The sequence below is a fragment of the Melanotaenia boesemani genome, chromosome 7 (assembly GCF_017639745.1).
Source record: "Melanotaenia boesemani isolate fMelBoe1 chromosome 7, fMelBoe1.pri, whole genome shotgun sequence".
NCBI classification, from domain to species: domain Eukaryota; kingdom Metazoa; phylum Chordata; class Actinopteri; order Atheriniformes; family Melanotaeniidae; genus Melanotaenia; species Melanotaenia boesemani.
Genome location: NC_055688.1, coordinates 34801129 through 34825764, shown reverse-complemented (window position 1 = coordinate 34825764; position 24636 = coordinate 34801129). Strand labels below are relative to the sequence as shown.

Here is a 24636-nt window from a genome sequence, read left to right as displayed (position 1 = left end):
TTTCCTGATACCTCTAACTATCTGGTGCTTCAGAAAAACTTCTACACAGTGAAGTCGATGAGAACATGAAAAAGTCTGTAAAAAAGCAGTTGGCATGAAGACCCTTCATGACTAACCCTGCATAGTTTTTGCTTGGGTTTCTGCCTTGTTGTTTTTATAGCATTGTTGCTACGTGTAAACAAACTATGACTGGCTTTGGATCAGGGCTATGTAGTGTCACAACAGTTTAGTTGCAGCTATTAATTACTATTTATAGGTAGATGGGCAGGGTGAAGGGCCGGTTCTGGCCTGTGGGTTTCCAGCTGACTAGTCCTGGTCTAGATTCTTCATAGGAGCCCCGTCTATGAAAGATTGCTGGGACATCCTGGTGAATGAAGCAAAAACATTAGCTCAAACTGGCTTCTTTGTTTAGCACCCACAATCCTGACAGTGAAAACAAAAAGGCAGGGACAACTTTTATTGTCCAATGTGCTCTAAAAACGCACCAAAGAACTCCTACCTGTACTCTGAGATCTCTCCAACCAGTGAATATCAGTCTGATCTTGACTCTTGTCTTGTCTCTTGCTCCATCCTTTTCTCTCTTTCTTTTCCTCTCTTTGTCCAGTTATGTCCTCTTGCGTTTCTTTACCGAATCAGCCACTGACTACCACTTCCTGTTACACGTAACAAATGAGGCAGATGTGACATCATCTGAATACAAGCAATACAATAAAAAAAAGAGATTTATTAAAGAAATGACAAATTCTCATCTACAAACTATTATCACATTTCAGATTTGAATCTGAAATTTCAAGATGACTGCAAACAAATGACGTCATTGCTTGAAAAATAAGAAACCTCTAAAGACCTTCACACTGCATCTTACAGTCTGTGCCTCCTGGAGATGTTACTTTATTTTATAAAACAGGTGGCGGGGAGCTAACACATAGCAAGTGAGCAGGTTTTAGCTTTGGAATGAGTTTTTACTTAAAAGCTAATGTTCTGTGTTGGCTTAGAAATGTTTTTTTATGCATTTTGGTGCAAATAAAGTAGGTTTTGTGAGAGGAGGCAGAGAAAAAATTATCACAGTTTCCTCTTTTACTACTGAAATGGATTCTGTGCTGAAAAGGACTGCTGGAGAGCTGAGCACCAAGTAATATTAAATAATGAAATGTTTCATTCTTCATTGTGAACAATGAAGCTCCAACTCAGCATCGATGTTTATAGTGGGCCCACTGGTCAGCAGAAACGACTCAAATAAAGGAGTCTCTCGCAAACAGCAGCTCTGTCTTATCAGGCGGCAGCAGCGATTTGAAGATTACATCTGCAGGAGAAAGAAAAGGAGAAGAGCTTTCCTTTACAGCCGCCCAATCTGCTGTCAATTATCCAGTGTGGTGACATTGCAGAGGACAAATTTCACATTTCTAAGTTATTGTCATCCTTCTCTCCCTCCCCGTCCTCCTCCTTTCACCATCCTGCTCATCCTGCTCTGCTGCTGCCAGCCTCCGGTCAGGAGGAAGGGACCATGGATCTGCTGTGGCCTGAAGCAAAGGAAAGGTCAGATTCCCTTCCTCTGCCTCAGGACAGCACAGACCTATGCAGCTATTTTCCATAACTGGTGTGTGTTTCTATGCATGCGTGTGCTGATTCCCTCACTGTCTGCTCTGTCTTCACTTTATTTTCCTCCATCATTCTTTCTCCCTCCCTCTCCCCATCTCCTTTTCTGCTTCTCCATCTGGACTTATGTGCACAGGCACTGTGTTCCACTCCATGACACACCAGAGTCATTTTGTTTGGCAGAACAGTTGGTATCCTGCCGATGTGGGGTCCCAAAGGGAGTGGCAGGCAAAGACAACTGGCATTTTGTTTTGCATGCACAGACTGGTCAGCCTCGCCAGTTTGCAGAAGGCAAAACACACAGAGAAAGTGACTGGAATAAAAGGGTCATTTAAAGTATCTAAACCAGAAACAGCAAAGAATCTGAAACTTACAAGATTTGATAAACACTAAGCTTAAAATATGACTCTGAGCCTTTTAAATGAGAAAATACATCAGATATTGTTATGCATTCTTACAAAAAATAGATATACACACTCAATGGCCACTTTATAACAAGCTGTTGGAAACATTTCTCAGAGATTTTCTCCATATCAACATGACAGCATCACACAGTTGCTGCAGGTTTGTCGGCTGCATCCATGATGAGAATCTCCCGTTCCACCACATCCCAAAGCTGCTCTACTGGACTGAGATCTTGTGGCTGTGGAGGCCGTTGGAGTCCAGTGAACTCATCGTCATGTTCTAGAAAGCAGGTGGAGATGATCTGAGCTTTGTGACATGGTGCATTATCCTGCTGGAAGTAGCATCAGAAGATGCTCCACTGTGGTCATAAAGGGATGGACATGGTCAGCAACAATACTCAGGTAGACTGTACTGGTTCAACCAGGCCAGGCTGGTACTAAGGGGCCCAAAGTGTAACTAGAAAATCTCCCCCCACCATTACACCAGCAGCAGCCTGAAGCGTTGATCCAAGGCAGGATGGATCCATGTTTTCATGATGTTTCCAGCAGATTCTGAGCCGAGCATCTGAATGTGGAGCTGAAATGGAGACTCATCAGACCAGCAACGTTTCTCCATCTTCTATTGTCCAGTGTTGGTGAGTGTGTGTGAATTGTAGCCTCAGTTTCCTGTTCTTAGCTGGCAGGAGGCACCCGGTGTGGTCTTCTGCTGCTGTAGCCCATCTGCTTCAAGGTTGGACGTGTTGTGTGTTCAGAGATGCTGTTCTGCAGACCTTGGTTGGAACCAGTGCTGATTGGACTTCCTGTTGTTTGACCTCTGACACCAACAAGACATTCTGGTCCAGACAACTGCTCCTCACAGGATATTTTCTCTTCTTCAGACCATCTCTGGAAACTCTAGAGATGGTTGTGTGTAAAAATCCCAGTAAATACTCAGACCAACAACCATGCCACAAAGTCAAAGTCACTTAAATCCCCTTTCTTCCTCATTTTGATGCTCAGTTTGAACTTCACTAAGTCTTCTGGACCAGATCTACATTAATGCATTTAGTTCCTCGCCTCATAAAGCAAGATGTAGGAAAGTCACATTTTTTAAATGGAAACAGACACAACTCAAACATAAAGAGCAATATCTAGTGGTTCTGAGAAAAACTGCTTCTGAATAGCAGAAATTGAGCGTATGAAGGCTGTATTGTATAAAAAATGTAATTTAGACCTATCGAACCATAACCAAGTGATGTTGCCTAAACCCAGCCAGAAAGTAACAAAAGTGTTTGTGTGTCATTAACTGAGTGATAATAAGACGTTAAAGTGCTCCACATAACCATCCACCAACACCTCCTTCCTCCAGTGGTTTGTTATAGGAGGCACCAAAAGCTGATAGAATTTTATTTCAATTTCAAATAGATTTTTTGCTTGAGGAGTGTGCATATGTTCATGCCTGCGTGGTAGGAGGGAAGAGAGCTACAGTAGGAGGAATGTATTTATAAATTAGACTTTTAGTGTTAACACACAACAGTTCTCACCAGATTCTCTTAACTCTCCAGAAGAACAATCATAAATTCCTCTGACTTTGCTACCAGGGTGATGAGTGCACTATGCAGTATTGGCTTTATAACCTGCTGATGTATTGTTGCTCAGCTCACATTCCTGGAACAAAATTCAAATTATTTTTGTTCAATAAATACATAATATATGGATTCACAGATGGAAAAAACATTCTTGACAAACTGATAAACCTGCTGCTTCACACTAAGAAAATTTGAAATAAAAGCCAATCTTGCTTTCTGTCTGTCTGAAGCATAGACAGCCAACTGTTGGCTAACAGATTTGCCACGGCAGCTTTAAAATCTGACCGGTGAAACCAGCGAATGGAGAGTAAAAATATGAATATTATTAGCCTCACATGATAATTACTCAAGTAATTTTTTAACCAAATTGTGATATCTGCATGTCCGTACTCTGCAACCACTAGAGAGTGACTGTGAATCAGCATTTCCAATAAACTTAAAACATGACTTAAACAATATTGCACTGAGGTTAATAATATCTAAATATGCAAATTGAAATCCCAAGAGAATCCCAAGTACCATAAAAGTTGGAATGCTGGGTAAAATGTAAATATAGGGACACAATGCAATGATTTGCAAATGTCATAAAAAATATGTGTTTTAATGCTTTTGAGCAAGCTTGATTTGGGTTCCTTTTGGTTGTTGTGTAACATTGTGAATGACTTTAAGCTTTTAGTTTTGTTTTCATTTTTAAATCCCTTGGTTGAGGTTTGCTTTGAGTTTCCTTGCCTTTTGGTTTCAGAACTGTAATCATTTATCTTTAGCCCTTTTGTTTTAATTGTTTAAAAACCTTTTACCTATACCGTTTAATTTCATGTCTTTAATGTTGGCAACCCTGTCCCCCTAGTAGAGCGGGGGTTGTAACACCTGTCAACCTATGAGGGCAGCTTATATTACTGCTATGCAGATGATATTTAGTTGTACACCTCGTTCCATCCTAATGAAATGTCTAAACTCCAGAGTTTGTTAAAGTGCCTAGACTCTGTTAAATGGTGGATGGCAGACAGTTTTCTTCCTTCAACTCAAGACAAAACTGAAATAATTATCTTTGCACCTGAAAAATGCATGTCTGGGATAGAGAAGACACTTGGACCTCTTGGTTCTTGGGCTAAATCATCTGTTAGGGCAAAATCTTTGATTCTGGTTTTACTTTAGATGCACATGTCAAGTCTGGTTGCTTCCTGTTGCCAAGCTAAGCTTCACTGTGTCACGTCCTGATCTGGACACTGTGATTCATGCTTTTGTTTCATCACCATTAGATTATTGTGATGGACTATAAACTTCTTAACAAAACCTCTTTAGAACGGTTGCAAGTTGTTCAAAATGCTGCTGCCAGTCTTCTGACAAAATCCTCAAAATTTTCTAATGTGACTTCCATCTTGGTGCGGCCGCACTGGCTTCCAATTTATTTCTGAGAGCAGTTCAAGATTATTTAACTGACCTGGAAAGCTCTTCACCAGCCTATATCAGATCAGAGAGCTTCTGCACCTATGTCTCCCTGGCAGGTCTCTGAGGTCCTGTGACAGGGCCAACTTATGTTGCCCCATACAAATCTGAAAACTAAACGAGGCAGAGCTTTCAGTTCAGTGGCCCCCAGACTCTGGAACTCTCCACTTTTGGACTTGAGATAGGTGGACTTTGTGAAGTTTGTTAAAAACACTTTTTTTTTTTTAATCAGCTTTTTATGAATTTATTGTTTTATTGCATTGTTGGCTCTTGCAAAGCACTTTGTGATTTTATATCTTGAGAGGTGCTATATAAATAAAGTTTTACGTACTTTTTTATTAAATTCATATTGGAACATAGAAGAAATTTTGCTATTTTATAAAAACTTTTAGCTCAAGTTGAACTTGAAGGAAACAACAGGCTTTAAAAGTTGAAAAGGTAACTAGAACTAAAAATAAACAGCTAGAGTAACATGTTGGAGCTAAATAAGATGATTGGCTACAGCTCAGTAATATGATTCTGTATTAAAAGAAAGAGCACCTTACAGAGGCAGAGTCCCTCAGAAGTCAATATTGGCAGACATTCAACAATCTGCAAAAAAAATGGCATCTCCAAATAATGCATCATTTTCAGAATAATGTTTGTCAACCTCACTTACAGTACATGATATTAAAATTATAGATACTATCAAGTGCAAGAGGCAGACAGGTGAATGAAAATAACTGACTGCCTTACAAAAACAACACTGGGGAAACATGACGATGATCTGGCAGGTGATAAATTAAACCAAGGGGTATCATATACAGAGGTGAACTAACAAGGAGCAGGTGAAGCAAATGCGCAAGTTTAACCAGGTAAAGCAAACAAAATACACAAGGGGAAAACTCTACAAAATAAATCAGGAAACAAGACAGAAACTAGGCAACAGCCAAAGCTAACACAAGCCTAAACCAAAAGGCCACAGATCATGATACGATTCAAACAATCTGGAAACATTCTTTTTACATGTCCAAAAACCCCGTGGATCTTTGGGTCCATGGGCAGCACTTCATTAAAAATATGCATGATTCTGCCATGGAAATCACTGCATGGGCTCAGAAACACTTTGCACAACTTATTGAGTCATCCAGCATCCGAACCATGGCTGGATGACTCCATTCACCCCTCAGACATTTGTGCAGGCCCGCAGAGAGACGGTGGAAAATAGATTGAATTCAGATCTCTTTGGCCTTGTTGAGGGATTGCCTCTTCAACTATCAGACTGCTTTGAAATCTGCTAAAACATGTTATATGTCAAACCTGGAGTCCAGTAATAGCCGTAACCCACAGGTCCTTTTCAGCACTTTCAGGATTTCTTAGTTTCTTCCACTAACAAGATTGCTGCCGTTAGATCCTCATCCCCTCCCTCTGGTTTGGATCCTGCTTCCACTGGAGGGCTCAGCTGTCTTTGAGCAGTTCGAGCAGGTGTCACTGTCTGAACTTTGATATGTGGTTTTTCACTTAAGACCTTCTTTTTGACCCCTTGACTGCTCTAATCCTGGGCTAGTTAAAAGTACTTTTAGCTCTGTTGGGCCTGTTATTTTGTCCTTGAGTAATTCCTGCCTGTCTTCAGGCTGTGTCCCAACAGCTTTTAAATGTGCTCTTGTGCAACCTTTTTCAAGATACCTTATTTGGATCCTTCAATTCTTACCAACTACAGGCTCATTTCTAAACTTCCATGTCTTTCAAAGATGTTAGTGGAAATAGTGCACATACAATTACAGGCTCACTTAGATTTTAATAACGTTTTAGAAAAGTTTCAGTCTGGGTTTAAGTCCCTCCACAGTCTGAAACTGCACTTTTAAAAATGTTTAATGACCTTTTTTAAACCAGCGATTCCTGCTGTGCTGGTTCTTTTAGACTTAACCGCAGCTTTTGAAACAGTTGACCACCAAATCCTCCTGACAGGCTTAGAGCAGTGTTTCGTATCAGAGGCACTGGCCTGCACTGGTTCCGGTCTTATTTGTCAGATCGGTCATTCTGTGTTCATCTTGATGAGTATTCCTCAGCTGTAGCCCTTCTCAGTTGTGGGGTCCCACAAGAGTCTATATTAGGTCTACTGCTCTTTTCCTTGTATATGCTGCCTTTGGAATCTATATTTAGAAAGTACTATATTGCTCACCATTGCTTTGCAGATGACGTACAGATATATGTCCCCTTAAAACCACAGAGAGATTCTCTTACTAATCTGCTCAGTTGTTTGAAAGATTTAAAAGCTTTGATGGAATTAAACTATTTCCATTTAAATGAGGAGAAAACCATTCATCCATCCATTTTCTACCGCTTATCTGGGGTCGGGTCACGGGGGCAGCTGCCTAAGCAGGGAAGCCCAGACTTCCCTCTCCCCGGCCACATTCACCAGCTCATCTGGGGGGATCCTGAAGTGTTCTTAGGCCAGCCGAGAGATGTAGTCCGTCCAGCGTGTCCTGTGACGTGCCTGGAACACCTCACCAGAAAGGCGTCCAGGAGGCATCCTGACCAGATGCCCGAGCTACCTCATCTGGTTCCTTTCGATGTGGAGGATTCTACTCTGAGCCCCTCCCTGATCACAGAGCTTCTCACCCTATCTCTAAGGGAGAGCCTGGCCACGCTGCGGAGAAAACTCATTTCGGCTGCTTGTATTTGCAATCTTGTTCTTTCTGTCACTACCCACAGCTCATGACCATAGGTGAGGATAGGATCTTAGATCAGCCAGTAAATCGAGAGCTTTGCTTTTGGAGAAAACCAACTTGTTTTTAAAGCCTTAAATGGTATGGTTCCCTTGTATTTGTTAGAGTTGTATTTGACCAGCCAGAGCTCTGAGCTCTTCTGCCCAGCCCCTCAGGGGTAACATGGCTTTGTGGAACAGTTTTCCACTCCACATTATAGATGACCAGCCTGTTTCTGGTTTTAAGTGCTTGCTCAAGACCCAGTCCTTTGCACTGTCTTTTGAACTTTGCTGAGTTTGACATCTATTTTCTATATATTATATGTTGCATGCTTTTGCTTTTTGGTCTCATGTAATTTGTTTTATACGGAATTAATATTTTTACTGTGTAGTTGTTTTATTGTTCAGTACGTTAGGCAACTGAGGTTGTAGTAAATCTTCTATCCAAATAAACTTAAACTTAATGTTTGAAACTTCCCTACTTACAGTAAGTGACTCACATTGGTGTGGTTTTTCTGCTTTCCCCCAGATGCCTATCCTAAAACAGAAATGATTTATACTTGGACCAAAGGGCCTCAGCATTCAGTGGAGGTTCCTCCTGAGTCCTCCAGCCTCGTTCAGTATGACCTCATCGGCCAAACAGTCTCCAGTGAAACCATTAAATCCATCACAGGTGAGTCTACCTGGTCTTTTATTCATCTTCTGTTTTCAACATGAAAGCAAAAACATTTACTACTCTGACAAATGTGTAAAGACTTATGTGGATCTTACCCTGTGTCACATTATGTTAAACATAGGTATTCACCCTATTTTCCACACATATCATTGGGAAAATGTCAGAAGGATTTAGAGTGTTGACACTTGCACAAACATTACAGTCAGTCTGTTGGACCATGACTGGCACGCAGCAGCAGCCTCATGAAGTAAACATCATGCATTGAGTCATTTCAGAGGGCCAGTTGGTTCCCTTTAAATCTGAAGCATCCAAAACTGGTTATCTTGCATCAGAAAGCTAGAATGCATGGCAGATGTCCATGTGATTGGAAGCAGATGGGGTTAATAAGATGTAAGAAAAGTGGTAAAGAATTTAATCAAATGTGACGTCTTAATTCAGCTGTATTAACTGAAATCTCACGGCATACAAATTTGGATTCTTTGTTAATCAAACTTATATATTTCTCTTGATCTTCCAGGTGAATATGTGGTGATGACGGTCTACTTCCACTTGAAACGTAAAATGGGCTACTTCATGATTCAGACGTATATCCCCTGCATAATGACAGTAATCCTCTCCCAAGTGTCCTTCTGGATAAACAAAGAATCAGTCCCGGCACGCACAGTTTTTGGTACGTAGACTTTACACATCCCTCATCCTGCACAGACTCTCTACACCTTCCCGGCTACACATTTGCTGCCTGCATGGCAACAGGACTATCAAAGCTGGAGTGTTTGTCCAGCTCATCTTGTTTAAATAGAAAATATAAAGTGTTTCTGTCTTTCTAATAGAAAATAAAGCAGCTTTTTTCCCCATTTTGATCAACCTGTTGGGCTGTAGAGATAGAGATCAATCCAACAATGAAACCGAAACTTCTCAAAATGTAATGAACATGTTCTTGTAAATAAATTGAATGAAACATTATTATTTATTTTTTTATTTTAATGATTTTTTTATATAAAAGAATCAAAATAAGGTTTCACTTGCACAGATACAAAGAATTTACCTTTGTTTTTTTTGTCTGTCTTTTGTTCTGCTATATCTACAAGGGCAACTGTAACTGAGCAACAACACTAATACTAAAAATACACTTAATAATAAAAAAATAATACAAATACAGAATAAAAGTACAGTAAGATGGCAACACAGTTACCTAGATCTCTAAAAACGTGGTAATTTAATGATTATTATCGGTTTTGTAGAAAGAGTAACCTGAAGTAGCAGTGTGTGGGATTAAGTGACATCTACCTAGGATTGCTAAAACTAGTAATATGCCTGAGTGCAGGATAATCGAGTGGTACAGTGGTGGCGGAGTACAGTTTATGGTCCAAGGAAGAATGGGGGGGTGGACAGTGAAGTTGTGTGTCGGGGTCAGCAAGAATTCAGTAAGGACACAGTTCTGGGGAAGAAGCTATTCCTCATTCTGTAGGTCCTTGTCCGGAAGCTCCTGAAGCGTTTGCCTGAGGGTAGTATGGAAAACAGTCTATGGGCAGGGTGGGAAAAGTCCTTAAGAATACTGTGGAAGGAATGAAAGTGGAGCTCCTGCGATGCGTTGGCCAGTTTTCACCACCCGCTGCAGTGCCTTTCCCTCCGTGATAGAGCAGCTTCCATACTAGACTGTGACACAGTTTGTTAGGATGCTTTCGATCACACAGTGGTAAAAGTTCACCAGGATGGCTGAAGACAGGTGGTTCTTCTTCAGTGTCCTCATGAAGAACAGGTGCTGATGAGCTTTCTTGACCAGACTTGAGGTGTTGGTGATCCAGGATAGGTCCTCCGAGATGTGGGTCCCCAGGAACTTGAAGCTATAGACACGGTCTATGGCAGGGGTGCTCAAGTCCAGTCCTTGAGATCTACCATCCTGTAGCATTTAGATGCAGCCCTTCTCGAACACACCTAAATCAGATGTCATCTGCATGTCATTCAGCTCTGCAGAGGCCTGGTAACGAGCCAGTCATTTGATTCAGGTGTGTTGGAGAAGGGTTGCATCTAAAAGTTGCAGGATGGTAGATCTCGAGGACCGGACTTGGGCACCCCTGCTCTACGGCCTTCCCATTGATACAGATGGGGTGGGTCGTGTGTGCCTCTTTTCTCCTTCCTGAAGTCCACAATGAGCTCCTTGGTCTTGCTGGTGTTGAGGAGCAGGTTATTTGCAGTGCACCATGTGGCCAGGTGCTGCACCTCTTCTCTGTATGCGGTCTCATCATTGTTCCTGATGAGACCAATCACTGTGGTGTCGTCCGCAAACTTGATGATGGAGTTGGATCCATGCATAGGTCTGCAGTCATGGGTGAATCTCCTCAGTGTTGAAACTCCTCTCAGCTTCAGCAGACATGTTGGAACAATCAACAACAGCCTCACAAGGACCTCAACTTGATCAATAAGGACCTCCACCTGATCAAAAAGACCTCTGACTTCAGGCAGCATGCCCCTCAGAATGTCTGGTGTTTGAACTTTGGAAGCTCTGATACAGATTATCACCACTTTAACTGTGACAAAGTGGGTGAGCCTGTAGTTCACCACTTGCCCCTATTATTTGGACTTTATTTCTTCTGGCATCTGTTATACTCATGTTTAACATTGATCTTTGTTTGAATCCATATTACAGGCTAGGAGTTTGGGAGTGGCCAACCCAGCACTTCAGAGCCACAGGTGTGGGTAATTTAAGGAAATGGTTTAGCCTAAATCAGAGCAGGTGTGTTTTACAGGCGTATATAATCAGTTTGTTGGAGAAGCTCTCGAGGAAGGAGTAAGGAAACTGAGAATGCTTGTGGATGCAGCTGGGTTTAATAAACCTTACTTCATTAAGAAATACTGGACTGCTGATTTTGTTTCTTCCATCTACTCGACCAGTTTGGCCTCTATCCTATACTAACCTTTGTCACAATGCTTAATGTCATGACTAACATATGTTTATTCTTTCAACCTCACCCTCTTCTAGTTTCTTCTCCAGCTTCTCCTACTCTCCCTCCTCCAGCATTTCCTCCTGCATCTACTTCTGCATCTCTACTATCCATCACCTGACAAAAATATATTGGTGCATGACATGAACAGTGGGACAATGTGGGGTGCAACAATCTTCAATTTTGACGATACGGTTATAGAGGAAAAACTTGCTTTATGGAGCCAGTGAAGGTGTTGCAGAATGGGTGTAACGCATTTCTCTGAATAACTTACACTTTGACTTTTAAAGAAGTCTCTTATGTCCACTTTTCTTTTTCTAGACATCCTGGTTGCGCCTAATTACTAAACACACATACGCACACAAGTACATGCGCAAACAAATACAGATTCAATCGTTAATGTAAATTAAACTTCTGATATTACAATCCTTCCAGCTGACGTGACTCAGGCAGAACAAACGCACAACTTACAGCAGCATATTAACAAGGACTCCTGACCGCAGACCAGCTTACCAGTGCGCAAGCAAGGTGGAGTGACAGCGGGGACAGTCAATCACACAAGAAACGGCAGAGCCAATGGAGGAGATTGTGGGCGGTCTAAACTAAGGGAAACATGCTTCAGCTTGGTCCTAGTGCTGGACGTGTCTCTGTTTACTATAGCGAAACTTTGTTTTTGGACAGTAAAAAGTGCAGGGGACATGTCCCCCCCTAAAATTACATCCATGTATTTAGAAGGAAGAATGGTTCTCACAGGGGGAAAGGATCTCGACGGGGAAACTGGCCCAGCTTTTTGATACAGGAAAAGCCAGCTTATAAAGCCATCCCACCGGCTTTTAGTCTGGCTTTATCGTGACTGACAGCCAGTGTTTACCTTGACTATTAAAGAGACTGTAACCATGTAAACATACACTTCTGTACCAACAAGGCTGGTGTATTTTAGTAGAAACTACTGTTATGCTGCCCATGGTAACCATGGTAACGAGCAACACTAACAAAACCGAATGAAAAAAGTTAGCTTTAGCCTTATTTAGGCAGAACTATTGACTTACTTGTCAAGGAAAAAAAGCTGCAACTTCAGCATCCCTTTTAAAATCTTTCTTCTTCTTGAGCTCCTTCCATCTGTGGACGGCTAGCACGATGCTGATCCTCCTTTTTTATCGTCTGGTCACGCTGCCTTTTAAGTCCCCTTTTTTGCTTTCTTGGTGATGGGGTAAACGACTCCTGTGGTGCTGCATCATATGCATTGTCCTGCATTTTTGTGAATAACAATTTAACAGATTTTCCAACTTGATGAGATGAGGTGCGCTCATCTATCTTCTCCTCCTGCATCCCAATCGTTGTGCGCTGGCTTGCAGGGAAAACGTGTAGTTGGTGCTATTTGTCCCTTGCCGGCGGCTGTAGTTTCAAGATGGCTACAATGGATTGCAGGATGTGAGTACCCACAAGCAGGACGGAGAAGCAGGAATAAAGATTTTATTCCAAAATTGTGAATAAAATTTAGAGAGACGAAACAGGAGACAATGGAAGCCACCCCACTCAGGAACTGACCAGATCAGGACCAGCTGGGGCCCACACTACAGCCATAGGGCTGCAGAGCAGGACCCCCCAGCCCCCCACATACACTAAGATAGAAGATAAAAAATTACCTATGTTTGAAGTACTCATGACACGTTTGTTCTGTCTCATGTGCTGATCGCATTTTCCTCATCTCATTTGGTGCGTTTGGGTTTTGTATTTGATAGACTGGTTAGTATATTTGAGAGACACATTGATGCGGCGACCTCTTCAGCAGAAAAATGGAACCAGTTAAAAACAAAAACAAAGGCTATTCCAGAAATAAGGCTTGTTCTTCTCATATACACCCAACCTGTGACAAGTAGTCAATTGTTTTACAGTATAACGTCAAATAGTTTGCAATAATCATTCAGAAGTTAGGCACTACTGAAGATGTGGCTCCTTTCTCAGTCAGATTTATGTTATGTTGCTCTACCAACCCAAGATAATGATAGCCAAGCGCCAAACTTAAAAGGCAAGTGAAAGGCTTCAAAAATGATATCTGTTCTCCATTTTAGAAAATAGTTATCAATTATGATGCATTGTTTTGTGTTCTGGTTTACTGGAGACTATTTATAATCTGTGAATACAACAAATTGTCTAAAATCTGCATAATTCCTTTTTAATAAATTAAAGGTGATGTTACTGTTGTTGGTGGGCTGCAGCATTGAGTCAAACTGTCTAAATAAAGTGAAAACCACACATCAAGCTTTTTTAATATTTGGCTTTTTGTGACATGATCACAGTGCAAAATTACGAGTATCCATCCAAACTAAATTCCATACAATGTTTGGATTTGCTGTAGTTTGTGTGCCACGGTTGTTAGCTGAGTGATAAAGAGGCACTGTGACCCTTAGCAGAAAAGCGTCTCGGTGTCACATCGCATAATCGTAAAGTAGTGGAAGATTAGTGCCGCTCTCCTGCAGTGGCCAACGTATCTGACAGTCCAGCTGTGCTGCCCCCGCTTCCCTGCCCCAAAGCATCCAGCATGACAGAGGCAGCACAGCAGCACAGCAATTGTACCATCAGTCAAACCTCTGAGGCAGTAAATTCCAGCTGTTATCGTTTGAATGTTTGTGTGTGGCTGTTTAAGTGGTCAGTATTTGGATTTCTACTCTTCTTCCCTCCAGCTACAGTCTGTTTTGACTTCCAACCTCAATGACTCAACTGCAGTGACCTGTTCTGAGGATGGAAGAAGCAGTTTGTCAGGAAAACAAACAGAAGTGGAGATGGCACAGTTGGAGTTTCTTGGCTTCAGAAAGAAAGAACTAAATAAAAAGCATCTTTTAAATCTCCAAAACAAAAAGTGAAATAATTACCTTTTATGTTTGACATGGAACATGAGCATGGTTACGTCTTGGATAAGCTGTGGTAGATAACCACTGGTCAACAAGAGGAGTTAATCATACTATAGATGAAAGTGGGAAACCGAAAGTTGATTAGCAAAGCTTAGCATGAAGACAGAGAGCGGGTGTTAACTGCTGGCTTGGCACCTTTGTGAGACATATAGACGATAGCCAGTTTACCTAAATATTGATGTGTAATTTAAGATTGACTATATTATGTCAAATTCTGTTTGTGTGAATGAACTGTGCTTTTCAGGTGCAGCTGATTCTAGCTTGTTTCTATTTATTTAATTTCTTTTCTTTTTCTCGTTTCTGTTTTTCTTTTCTTCCTGTCCAGCACGGTACCAGCAGAATGATGGTCTGGCTGCTGTGTTGTGCCGAACAAATTTGCTTTGCCAAGGGGAGCTTTATGGGTATAAGGCTCATTTATCTATTTTGAATGATGGAATTTATATAATCTTGCTGGACCTGACTGGAGGGGACAGAAAAGAGTTCAGTGGGTAGAGCGGTCGTCTTGCAGCCTGAGAGTTGCCGGTTCAATCTTCGGCTTGTCAAGCTCATGTCGAGGTGTTCCTGAGCAAGATACCGAACCCCAAATTGTTCCTGGGTTGTGGTTGAGCGCCTTGCATGGCAGCTTCCACCATCGGTGTGTGAATGTGTGTGTGAATGGGTGAATGTGCTGTATGATGTAAAGTGCTATATAAATACAGACCATTTACCAATTGAATTTGCACATAGATTTGCATCTATCTATCTATTTTTCTATCTATCTATCTATCTATCTATCTATCTATCTATCTATCTATCTATCTATCTATCTATCTATCTATCTATCTATCTATCTATCTATCGATTCATTGGTCTATCTATCCTAAAGGGCTAAACATAAATTTACCTCAAAGCTAAACTAAAGGTTAGTTGAGCTATTTAAGCTCAACGAATGTGTAATTAAATACATCAAATGGATCTTTTTTTTCTACTGCTTCAATTTGATAGCAAGTTTTTAGCATACTTTGAGAAGAGCTTTATATTAGAGGTTATTATCCTCTATCAGTTGCCATTAGCTGCAGCTCACCTATCAATGCCAGCCAGTTGCTTTTGAATGACAGGTAATTATATGGCGGTCACGTCTGGGCACAGAGGACGTGCATTTATGTTGTACAAGGACTCTGCAGCACAGACTGTTCTAGATCCACAACTAAAGGGGATTTTCTCCAAATCACATTATTGCTATTGGTTAATAATACCAAGGACGAGCAATGAGCCACAGGCTTATACTATGACCTTCTGTCATTGTTGGAGCAAAGCTTGACCTTGCTAACTGGCCTGTTGTGGTTTATTTTTTTAGGCCCGTCTTTTTATAGAAGATTGACAACTAAATGAGGAACGTGTGACATTTAGACTGGGGAGAGATTGAGGCCTCAGTCGATATGTTCTTTAGCTCTAAGATAGAATAACCTCACTTTACTTTTACTGTTTCCAAAAGTGTTTGTGCGACAGAATGAAAGCTGTAGTTCAGGCAACTCTAAGCTGGTGGCGTAATATCCTTTGATGCAAGAATGGTATTGGAGGGAAAGCTTGCATGGCAGCAGACATAATCCTGTTCTTTGAAACATTTTTCTCAGCAATACAGGAGAGCAACAGTGATGTTATGACCTCATTGTTTATCTCTTATTAACATGAGCAGTTGTTTAGCTATTGTTAGTCATGGCCGACCCTTCAAAAAGGAAGAATTTTGTAAGCTTTTTATAGTTTTACTAATAGTTGTTTTACATTAAGGATAGAATGAACTGTACTGCAAATAAGGTCCCTTGATTTGGTGATATAGCATCATTTTATGCAAGTTGGACTATTGACTTCCATCCATCCACTGTCTAGACCTGCTTGATCCAGTTCGGGGTTGTAGGCGCCTATCTCATCTGATATAAAACGTGACATAAATCGTAATATAAGTCGTGATATAAATCCTGGACAGGTTGCCGGTCCATCACAGGGCCAACACAGAGACAAACCACTCACACTCAATCTCATGGTCGATTTAGAATAATCATTAGAACAATAATTTAACATACATGTTTTTTCCATGGAAAAAGCTAGAGAACATGCAAACATCACACTTCCATTACCGTAGAGCTAAACTGTTTGTTTTTAGTTGGTGGTTGCCAACTACTGGCAGATCCAAGCAATAATCCTTCTATCCTTTTTAAAGGAGATTTTTCCTTGCCATCGTCCTGTGCATGCAATGGATTTGTTGTAATTGGATTATCATTGGACTACAATGAATTGGACTGAATAGAACTGTGTCTGTTAAAGTACCTTGAGATGACTTTGTTGTGAATTTGTGCTCTAGAAATGAAGCTCAGTTAAATTTAACTGAACTGAATCATGAAAGAGGCACCGAATCTTCTCACTTCTGCGGTTGTTTAGTTTTATATTTCTGTTTATTTTCATCATTTTTAATTACTTCATGGCTTGGCATGTGTAAAAGTACATTTTGGAATTGTTCTTATTAGGAAGAAAGAATCACAGCTTCACTTTGAATAACACAAACTGATTTGAAATGAACAAAGCTGATTTCTCTGGAGGAGTTTACGTTGAATTTAGGGGTTGGAGATGAAAATGTGACTGTTTTTAAACGTCTTGGGACTATTCATCCCAGGCTGTATTTCATGAACCTAGTGTTGGCTGCTACCTTTCTTTTACTTGTTGTGTTTGATAGTTGATGTCTGTTTGTTATGTGGTATGTTATAAACTTCTGGTTATGGTGCCTTCTTAGCAGGTCACACTTGGAAAAGAGATTTCTAATCTCAATGAGGTTTTATCTGGTTAAATAAAAGAGAAATGAAAATGTGTGTAAACAGAATGTGAGCATTGTAGTCTTTTTTGTGCTTGTCCTCCCATTTCAGAGAGCTAAATATATGATTCATTATCCCTCTGCATTCAGTTAATGAAATATGCAGATGAGGACAACATTACATGCATGGGTTATTGAACACTTCTTGTTTTCTGTTCAGATCTGCTGTGACTTGTGTGGTAATACATTCCAGCCCACACAGATACACCAGCACTTGAAAGTTTGGGAACCTTTTTATTTTTCTGGATCATTTTAGAATAGCTTGAGTTTTTTAAATCTACCTTTAGGGGTTTTGTGCAAACTTGATGTTTAAGGTGATAAATATGCATGCATCAGACCACTTGACAAATGATTTGCATTCATCAAATGCCTGAATACATCATGCCAACTCTGAAACATTCTCTGTTTTACATTTCCTCCATCTAAGGCATCACCACCGTCCTGACCATGACGACACTCAGCATCAGTGCTCGCCACTCCCTCCCCAAGGTTTCATATGCCACTGCGATGGACTGGTTCATTGCCGTCTGCTTCACCTTTGTCTTCTCTGCCCTCATCGAGTTTGCCGCCGTCAACTACTTCACCAATGCACAGATTGAGCGGGCCAAAAAGAAGCCTGCCAAATGTCCCCCGGTGCCCCAAACCACGCCTGTCAAGGTGAAGGACATAGAGGAAGTGCTGCAGGTGACGTTTGTTTCCCTCATAATCTGATCACATGATGCCTCGAGGAGCACTTACGCAGCATGTCCCGTATTAAAAGTTTGCTGCATCTGGCCTTTAGCCTAGACCTTTGAATGGCTAGAGAAAAATCTTCTAAGGAAAACTAACAGGATTTGATTTTGTGGACTCTAAACATTTAGTAACTGCTTGTGTTTGGAATTTTAAGGGATTATAAATGTTTTTAGCACAGCAACTGTTTAATGAAAAATTAAGCTTTTGACAAAGTATAAAAGTGGGAGGTAATTAGCTGAATCTGGCTTTGAGAGGACAAAAGTAGAGGTGAAAATGAGGAAAACAGTTTCTTTCCATTCTAATCTATTCTATTCTACAGTCATTTAGCAGACGCTTTTCTCCAAAGCGACTTACATCTGAGAGTAAGAACAACACAAGCAAGAATTCAAACTGGATGAGACGTCATAATTAAGTGTTAGTCAGACTGCTGAGTCCAGTTGGACCCAGGTGCTGTTAAGCAGTGCTACAGGCAGTGCCTTTTCTTTCTCTCTCTCCTTTGTTAAATTACAAGATCATGATCTCATATTTCTGGATCAGAGCTTTTTATTTAGAAAGTTTACACAAATAAACTGACATGTTATTTATGTGTTTTGCTCAGAACGTTTAAATAGGTTACGTTGACAACGTGATAGCTGACATATGGATTGAATCAGACTTCATGAATATGCTACGAAGCTGTTTTAGAGCTCGCGCTCTTAGTCAGATATGATGAATGTGTCACAAATCACTTCTCATCTAACTGTAGGAATGTATTTATGTTGATGTTTAAAGACTTTTCACTGTTCAGATGCTTCTGGAAAAGAGGAAAATGTGCATACTTCCTCTAAAGAATTCACAGATATGATCTGTTGATCATAGAAGCTGACATAACTCAGCAATGCATACGTCAGTTTTACGCTAACTGCTTTAAGTTGCCCCTCCAGTCCAAATCCCAGCGTGGCGTAATCATATCTGAATGCAGTGACAACGGCACTTCAGTGGATTAGAAGGTTGCCACGGCAACACAGCCCTGGTACATCTGTATAGGTTTCAGAGAAGCTCTGGCACCGAAGGGGGGGAAATATTAATGCTCTCTTCCTCGAGAGCAGGTCCCGTTAGCAGAGGGCTCGGCACACAGGTCAGTGTTTGTTGACAATTCCAGCAACTCAGCCTTTTACCTCTTTCCATGATGAAAAACCAATCCCACCATCCACAAACACACACGTCCATCACTAGTTGTCGGACACAATAATACTGGATCCTTTCAATTTCATGGTGGGGGGGGGTGGTGGTGGATTATTTCAGCAAATGCCTTGGTACCAGCGTCACACTCCCCGCTTGAAAACATCAACTCTCAAAGGATAAGCTCCTTTGATGCTACACTGCATTACCACCCCGATGCAGCACTGCCTACTTTCTGTCTTAAGCTGTGTGAAATGAGTGAAATCCTTGGTAAGTGACATCTGTATTGCACACACTCTATCGTCCACCTCCAGATGAAGGCCATCTGTGTCAGGGGGGTCTATAATCAGATCAATATGACAAGGTTGATTTTGCCTGACACAGTTTTCAGAGAAGGAAATCCGAGCAAGTTTACCTTCAGCCAAGGAGTTGATGTGAGAATATTGCTCACTTTGAAGATTCTTTTAATTTCCCCATTGTTTTTTATGTGTAGGTCTGTATTGTAGTAAAGTAAAAGTTTATTTATAAAGTGCTTTTTACTTATAAAAATCACAAAGTGCTGTACATAAAATGGGTGCAATAAAACAACATAACAATTGCATAAAAGAAATAACAACCCGCAACCAAAAGCTTTCCTGAATAAAAACAGTCTTCAGCTGCTTTTTAAAAGTCCACGGAGTCGACCACACAGAGGGACAGGGGCAAGTCATTCCAGAGTCTGGGAGCTACAGCCTGAAAACTCAGGTCTCCCCAGGTTTTAAAACGGGTCTTTGGGACCTACAGGAGGCTCTGGCCTGAAGACCGAAGGATGTGCCCTGAGGCGTAGGGACACAGCAAGTTGGCAATATACTGGGGGGCCTGACCATGTAACGCCCGTAAAGTCAAAACTAAAATTTTAAAGTCAATACAAAATTTGACTGGAAGAAGTCTTGATAAAATAGGGCTGTTCAGGGCGTACCTGTCTGTAGTCTGGCAGCAGAGTTCTGCTCTAACTGAAGTCTGTTGAGAGTCGCCTTATTAAACAAGTAAAACAGAATTACAATAATCAATACAAGATTAGATAAAAGCAGATAGTTCTCAAATAATAAAAACTATTTTTGGTCAGCTTTCAGGAACAGCCCTCCAAAGACATAATTTGATCAAACACAACCCCAAGGTCTCTGAGGCTGGTTTTCACAGACGAGCCCAGAGCACCAAGATTGGTTTGATCAGGGGATCTATTTATCAGGAGCAATGATCGGAGTTTATGTTTCACTTGAATTTATCTGAAGGTAATTTGAAGAGAGCCAGTTTTTGATGAAGACATACATTCCAGAAGCATGAATAAAAAGTGAAACTGAGTCACTGAAAGAACAATACAACATAATATCATCAGCGTAAAAGTGATAGGATACATTTTTAAAACCACGAATCAGCCGACCAAGAGGCATTGGGTAAAACAAAAACAAAACAGGACCAAAAACAGAACCCAGTGATACTCCACAAGACAGGCTGGACACGTCAGACATTACATTGTTGATAACAACATTAAAAGTTCCTCATTTTATATATGAAAAAAATCACTGGATGACAGATCCAGAAAACCCCATCTCTGATTCAAATTGATTTATCACCACTGTGATCTACGGTATCGAAACCAAAACTGTGCAACGAGCCGAGTCTGCAGCCATCATCATGTCACTGGAAACTTTCACTAGAGCAGATTCAGTGGAGCATTTTCCAAAAACCTGACTGAAAATGACCTGATCCAACAGCAAGACTGATGATCTTTTCTAGTTAATAGATTTAATGAAGTAGTTATATGAGTTTTACTTTACTGTGTTTAATGTGGGTTTTCTTTTATTTATTTATTCTCTATCTATTTTAAAAGAGCAGAGTAGAATTCTCTGAAATAGTTTTGTGGCAAGAATGACTTTTTTTACCTAAAAATAAAACAGAATTCTATATATAATAATAATAATAATAATAATAATAATAATAATTATTATTATTATTATTATTATTATTATTATTATTATTTACAACACAGAAATGTGACAGTGGTAATGTACTGAGTGGGATGCAGGTGAAAATGAACCCCTTAATGCCTAAATTAATTTAAAATTATACAGAAATTAAATAAATATAGTGCAGATAAATATGAAATCAAATGGACTACAATGAAATATTAAATATATAAATAAATAATGATAAAGAAACAAAAATGAATTATAAATAAATAATATAAATCTTTTGTGTTCCATTCAGAAATGGTTTGTATTAGTAGCTAAAGGTTCATGGTTAGGTTTGGAATTAATGCACACAGGTAGATGTATATGTACATGGCTGGACAGTTTAAAAGTTATACATATTTACAGTTTACACGTTTCTATTTCATGCATCACTTTTACGTCATGTGACTGCTGCTGATAGACAATGAGTGGGTGGATATTTTGGTTTGCAACTCTGGATGCAGCAACAACAAAGTTTTTCAGTGCAGTTTCTGAGCTGTTAGATCACGACAGTTCAATACGCTGCAGAAGTTTTCCTCCCCATTCTTTCTCAGTACTGTTTAATTATATTTAATTAAATGTATGGTTTATTTGCTAAGTTTTAACAGAAAGAGATAAACACAGGCTTTGCATATCTGTGATGCACTTAGCCAAAGTTGCTTCCTTATTAAATATTTCCATGTTACAATAGTGGTTTTTAAATTAAAGTAAAGTAAAGCCAGTACTTGGGAAGACCTTTACAGTAGGGCCATGACCCTAGTGTTAGTGTGGGCAAAGGCAAAAGGCAAAGGCAAATTTATTTGTATAGCACATTTCATGTACAAGACAATTCAAAGTGCTTTACATAAATCAGTACAGCAGGGTGCAGACAAGTGCATTAAAAAAATAAAAATAAATAAATAAATAAATAAATAAAGATTAAAAGAAATGCACTGTATGATTGCTCTTTACAGGAAGACTTCATGGTGTCATTATTAAATTAAATGGTTTATTTTACTGAATAATAGTGAAAAATCTCAGCTGATCAAAATAAGCTACAAGGAAATTACACCAAGACACTGAACAAAAACACTAAAGAGTCCTGAAGTAATATAAATGAAAAAAAAAGAAGTTCTCTATCACTGCAACTTACATATTGTTTGTCTTTCACAGCAAAATCTTGACACCAACGGTTCCCTGAGAAAGCGGATGAATTATATTTCCCAGCAAGAGTCGAGCAGTCAGCAGAGAACCCAGTCCACCACCAACATTTCAGGACTGGGAAGAGGAAGGCCGCTGAGACCTTTGGCTAGCGGAGCCAATGGCAGCTCCTCCACCTTATCCCGCTCCAGCCCCAAGTCTGAGAGTCTGCTCAGCGTGGCCTCCTCCTCCGCCCAGCTGGTGAAGAGCACGCCTCAGGCAGCCCCCTCCACGCCAGATGTAATGGCGGGGACGCCGTGCAAGCAGGGAGCCAACTCCTCGTCCCTGCAGCATCTGCTGGGGCCCAAGCTAGAGCGCATCCAGATGATGGGGAACAAACTGGAGCCAAGGCAGACGCCATGCTCTCAGCCCACCACTGCTGGTATGGGTGGAACCAGTAAAATTGACAAATATGCACGGATCCTGTTCCCAGTGTCCTTTGGTGCATTCAACATGGTCTACTGGGTGGTTTACTTATCAAAGGACACCATGGTGGCTAAAGGTGGCTAGACTATGATCTAGCAGCAAGATTGATCATAATTTCTCTGAAGACATGGGAGCCAAACAAGGATTAGAAAAGTTTGCACCCAGTAAGAAGAAACTGTTGTTTTTGCCAAACAGATAAATGAGCCTGTCAAGCATTTCCTTATTCTGGAGAACTTATTCAGAATACATTTCCTTTTTTTCTTCCTAAAGTCCTGGGACAGCAAGCATGGGAACAAACGACTAAATTAGAAATGCCTGACTTAACATAGCAAAAGAACACCTGCACACTGGAATATTCCACTGTCCTCTTTACATTTCATATTGCCTCATCTGACTAAGAAGGTCTTCATCGGCTTCAAACGGCCTCATGACCCCTGTTGGCCTGCACCCAAGATAAAGCAGTGGATTTAGTCATTTTCCTATTTTTGTACCCTGCATCTGGCGAGATGTTTGGATGTGCGTGTTATCATCCTGAACTGATCTGCACTGACAATGTAAATATATATACATTATTAAATTACATTATTAAATTACACAGATTTACAATGAATGAAAAAAATGTGACTTCCATTTGAATATTAAGGTTCATCGTGTTGGTGTGCCTGCTGATTTGAAGATGAAAGATCAAATTATCTGAGAGCACAAAGGAATTCTGATGGAGGAGGAGGGACTTAACGCTACATAATTCATGGATCCTGAACAAATATGTGTCAAACTAAAAAGAGATATAGAAAGTGAAGCTTTGGTCGTGACTTGATTGTCGTCTCTTGTACTGAACAGTCTTGTAAAGCATCCGGATTAACTGATCTGAAAAGCCCAAGATGAAATTTGGAGATAAATCAGAAGGAAAGTAGTAGACAAGCTGGCAACAGTAGGGTTTAAGCTTCTTTCCTGCCATAACGGACTACAGACAATGATTGTGCAAGTGATTAAAAAAAGATTCATATGAGCAAACACAGGGAACAGAAAGTAAAGCTATTTGCTAGCAGATCACAGGCAGGAAAAGTGCAAGCAGGTTGTTCGTTTAGGGGAAAAACACAAGAGCCGATGCCGTCATCCACATGTTTTTGACTCATATTGCACTATTTCACTGGGGAATCACCGTGACCCCTCATGAGGCCCGGGGCACACATAGAATAGTGCTGCTACTAAAGCAGCAACACAGCCTCAACAAAGCAGACACATTTGCAAGGCTTTTTCATTATTTTCTCAGGTACCATATCCTGCCAGTGTTAGCCAATGTTCATTGCAGCTGTTGTTCATTTTGCCACCTAGCTTTAAGGTAATCAGCTCGCTGCCAGCATACATCTCTGTTTAAAGTGTTTTCCGTAAAGAGAATTTAACATTGCTCTCGAAAATTAATTGAAAGAAACAAATAATAAAAACTAATACCATTCTCAAAATTGTATCAGAAAAAGAGGCCACAGTCATGAGCTGATTAGCTTAGCTTAACTCTCACTGACCCAAATGTGAATTCTGCTGCTCATAAACCATTCAAAAGCAAATACCATAATATTCAAATGATGTAATCCTTTAAATGCTTTTTGTTTTACAATAAGAGTGCAAAACTGCATTCTACAGATCTATGCTAAAGGTAAATTTACTGTCTGGTGGTGGTGGTAGACTGGATCCATGTGTGGCTAGCTCTACATTGGGAGCTGTCAGGCTGCTGATATAGGGGCTGGGATCTGTTTTGGCCTGATCTGTGACCTTCCTCTTTACATAAAAATCTAAATATCTCCCTCTCTCTTCATTCTTATATCTTCCTAAACAAAATTAGACTGGTTCCAGGCTATATCTCTCCACATTTTCATCCTTTATCGGCTAGCAGTCTTGCTAGCCTCCCGTTTAAATTAAAGTGGGACATGTAGCTCTGGCTAGATCAGCGCTAACAAACATGGATGCTAAGGTACTTTTTGAGTATCTTTATAGTTTATTTTAAGCTCTAATGAAAATCTTGATTTACTGTTTTTGTGTAGTCCCTAAATATACTTAGCTGAAAACTAAGCTAGTGC

At 40.4% G+C, this 24636-nt stretch overlaps 1 protein-coding gene across 1 annotated transcript in view; it reads left to right on the top strand.

Annotated features, from left to right (window-relative positions):
- gabra4 (gamma-aminobutyric acid type A receptor subunit alpha4) overlaps window positions 1-23969 on the top strand; it is a 29643-nt gene extending 5674 nt beyond the window's left edge. Inside the window, exons 6-9 of the mRNA XM_041990880.1 lie at window positions 8230-8373; window positions 8894-9046; window positions 17500-17756; window positions 22109-23969. Coding sequence (XP_041846814.1) covers window positions 8230-8373; window positions 8894-9046; window positions 17500-17756; window positions 22109-22645 — 1091 coding nt within the window. The 3' untranslated portion in view covers window positions 22646-23969. The remainder of the gene's footprint in view (window positions 1-8229; window positions 8374-8893; window positions 9047-17499; window positions 17757-22108) is intronic.
- Window positions 23970-24636: the final 667 nt, after the last annotated feature.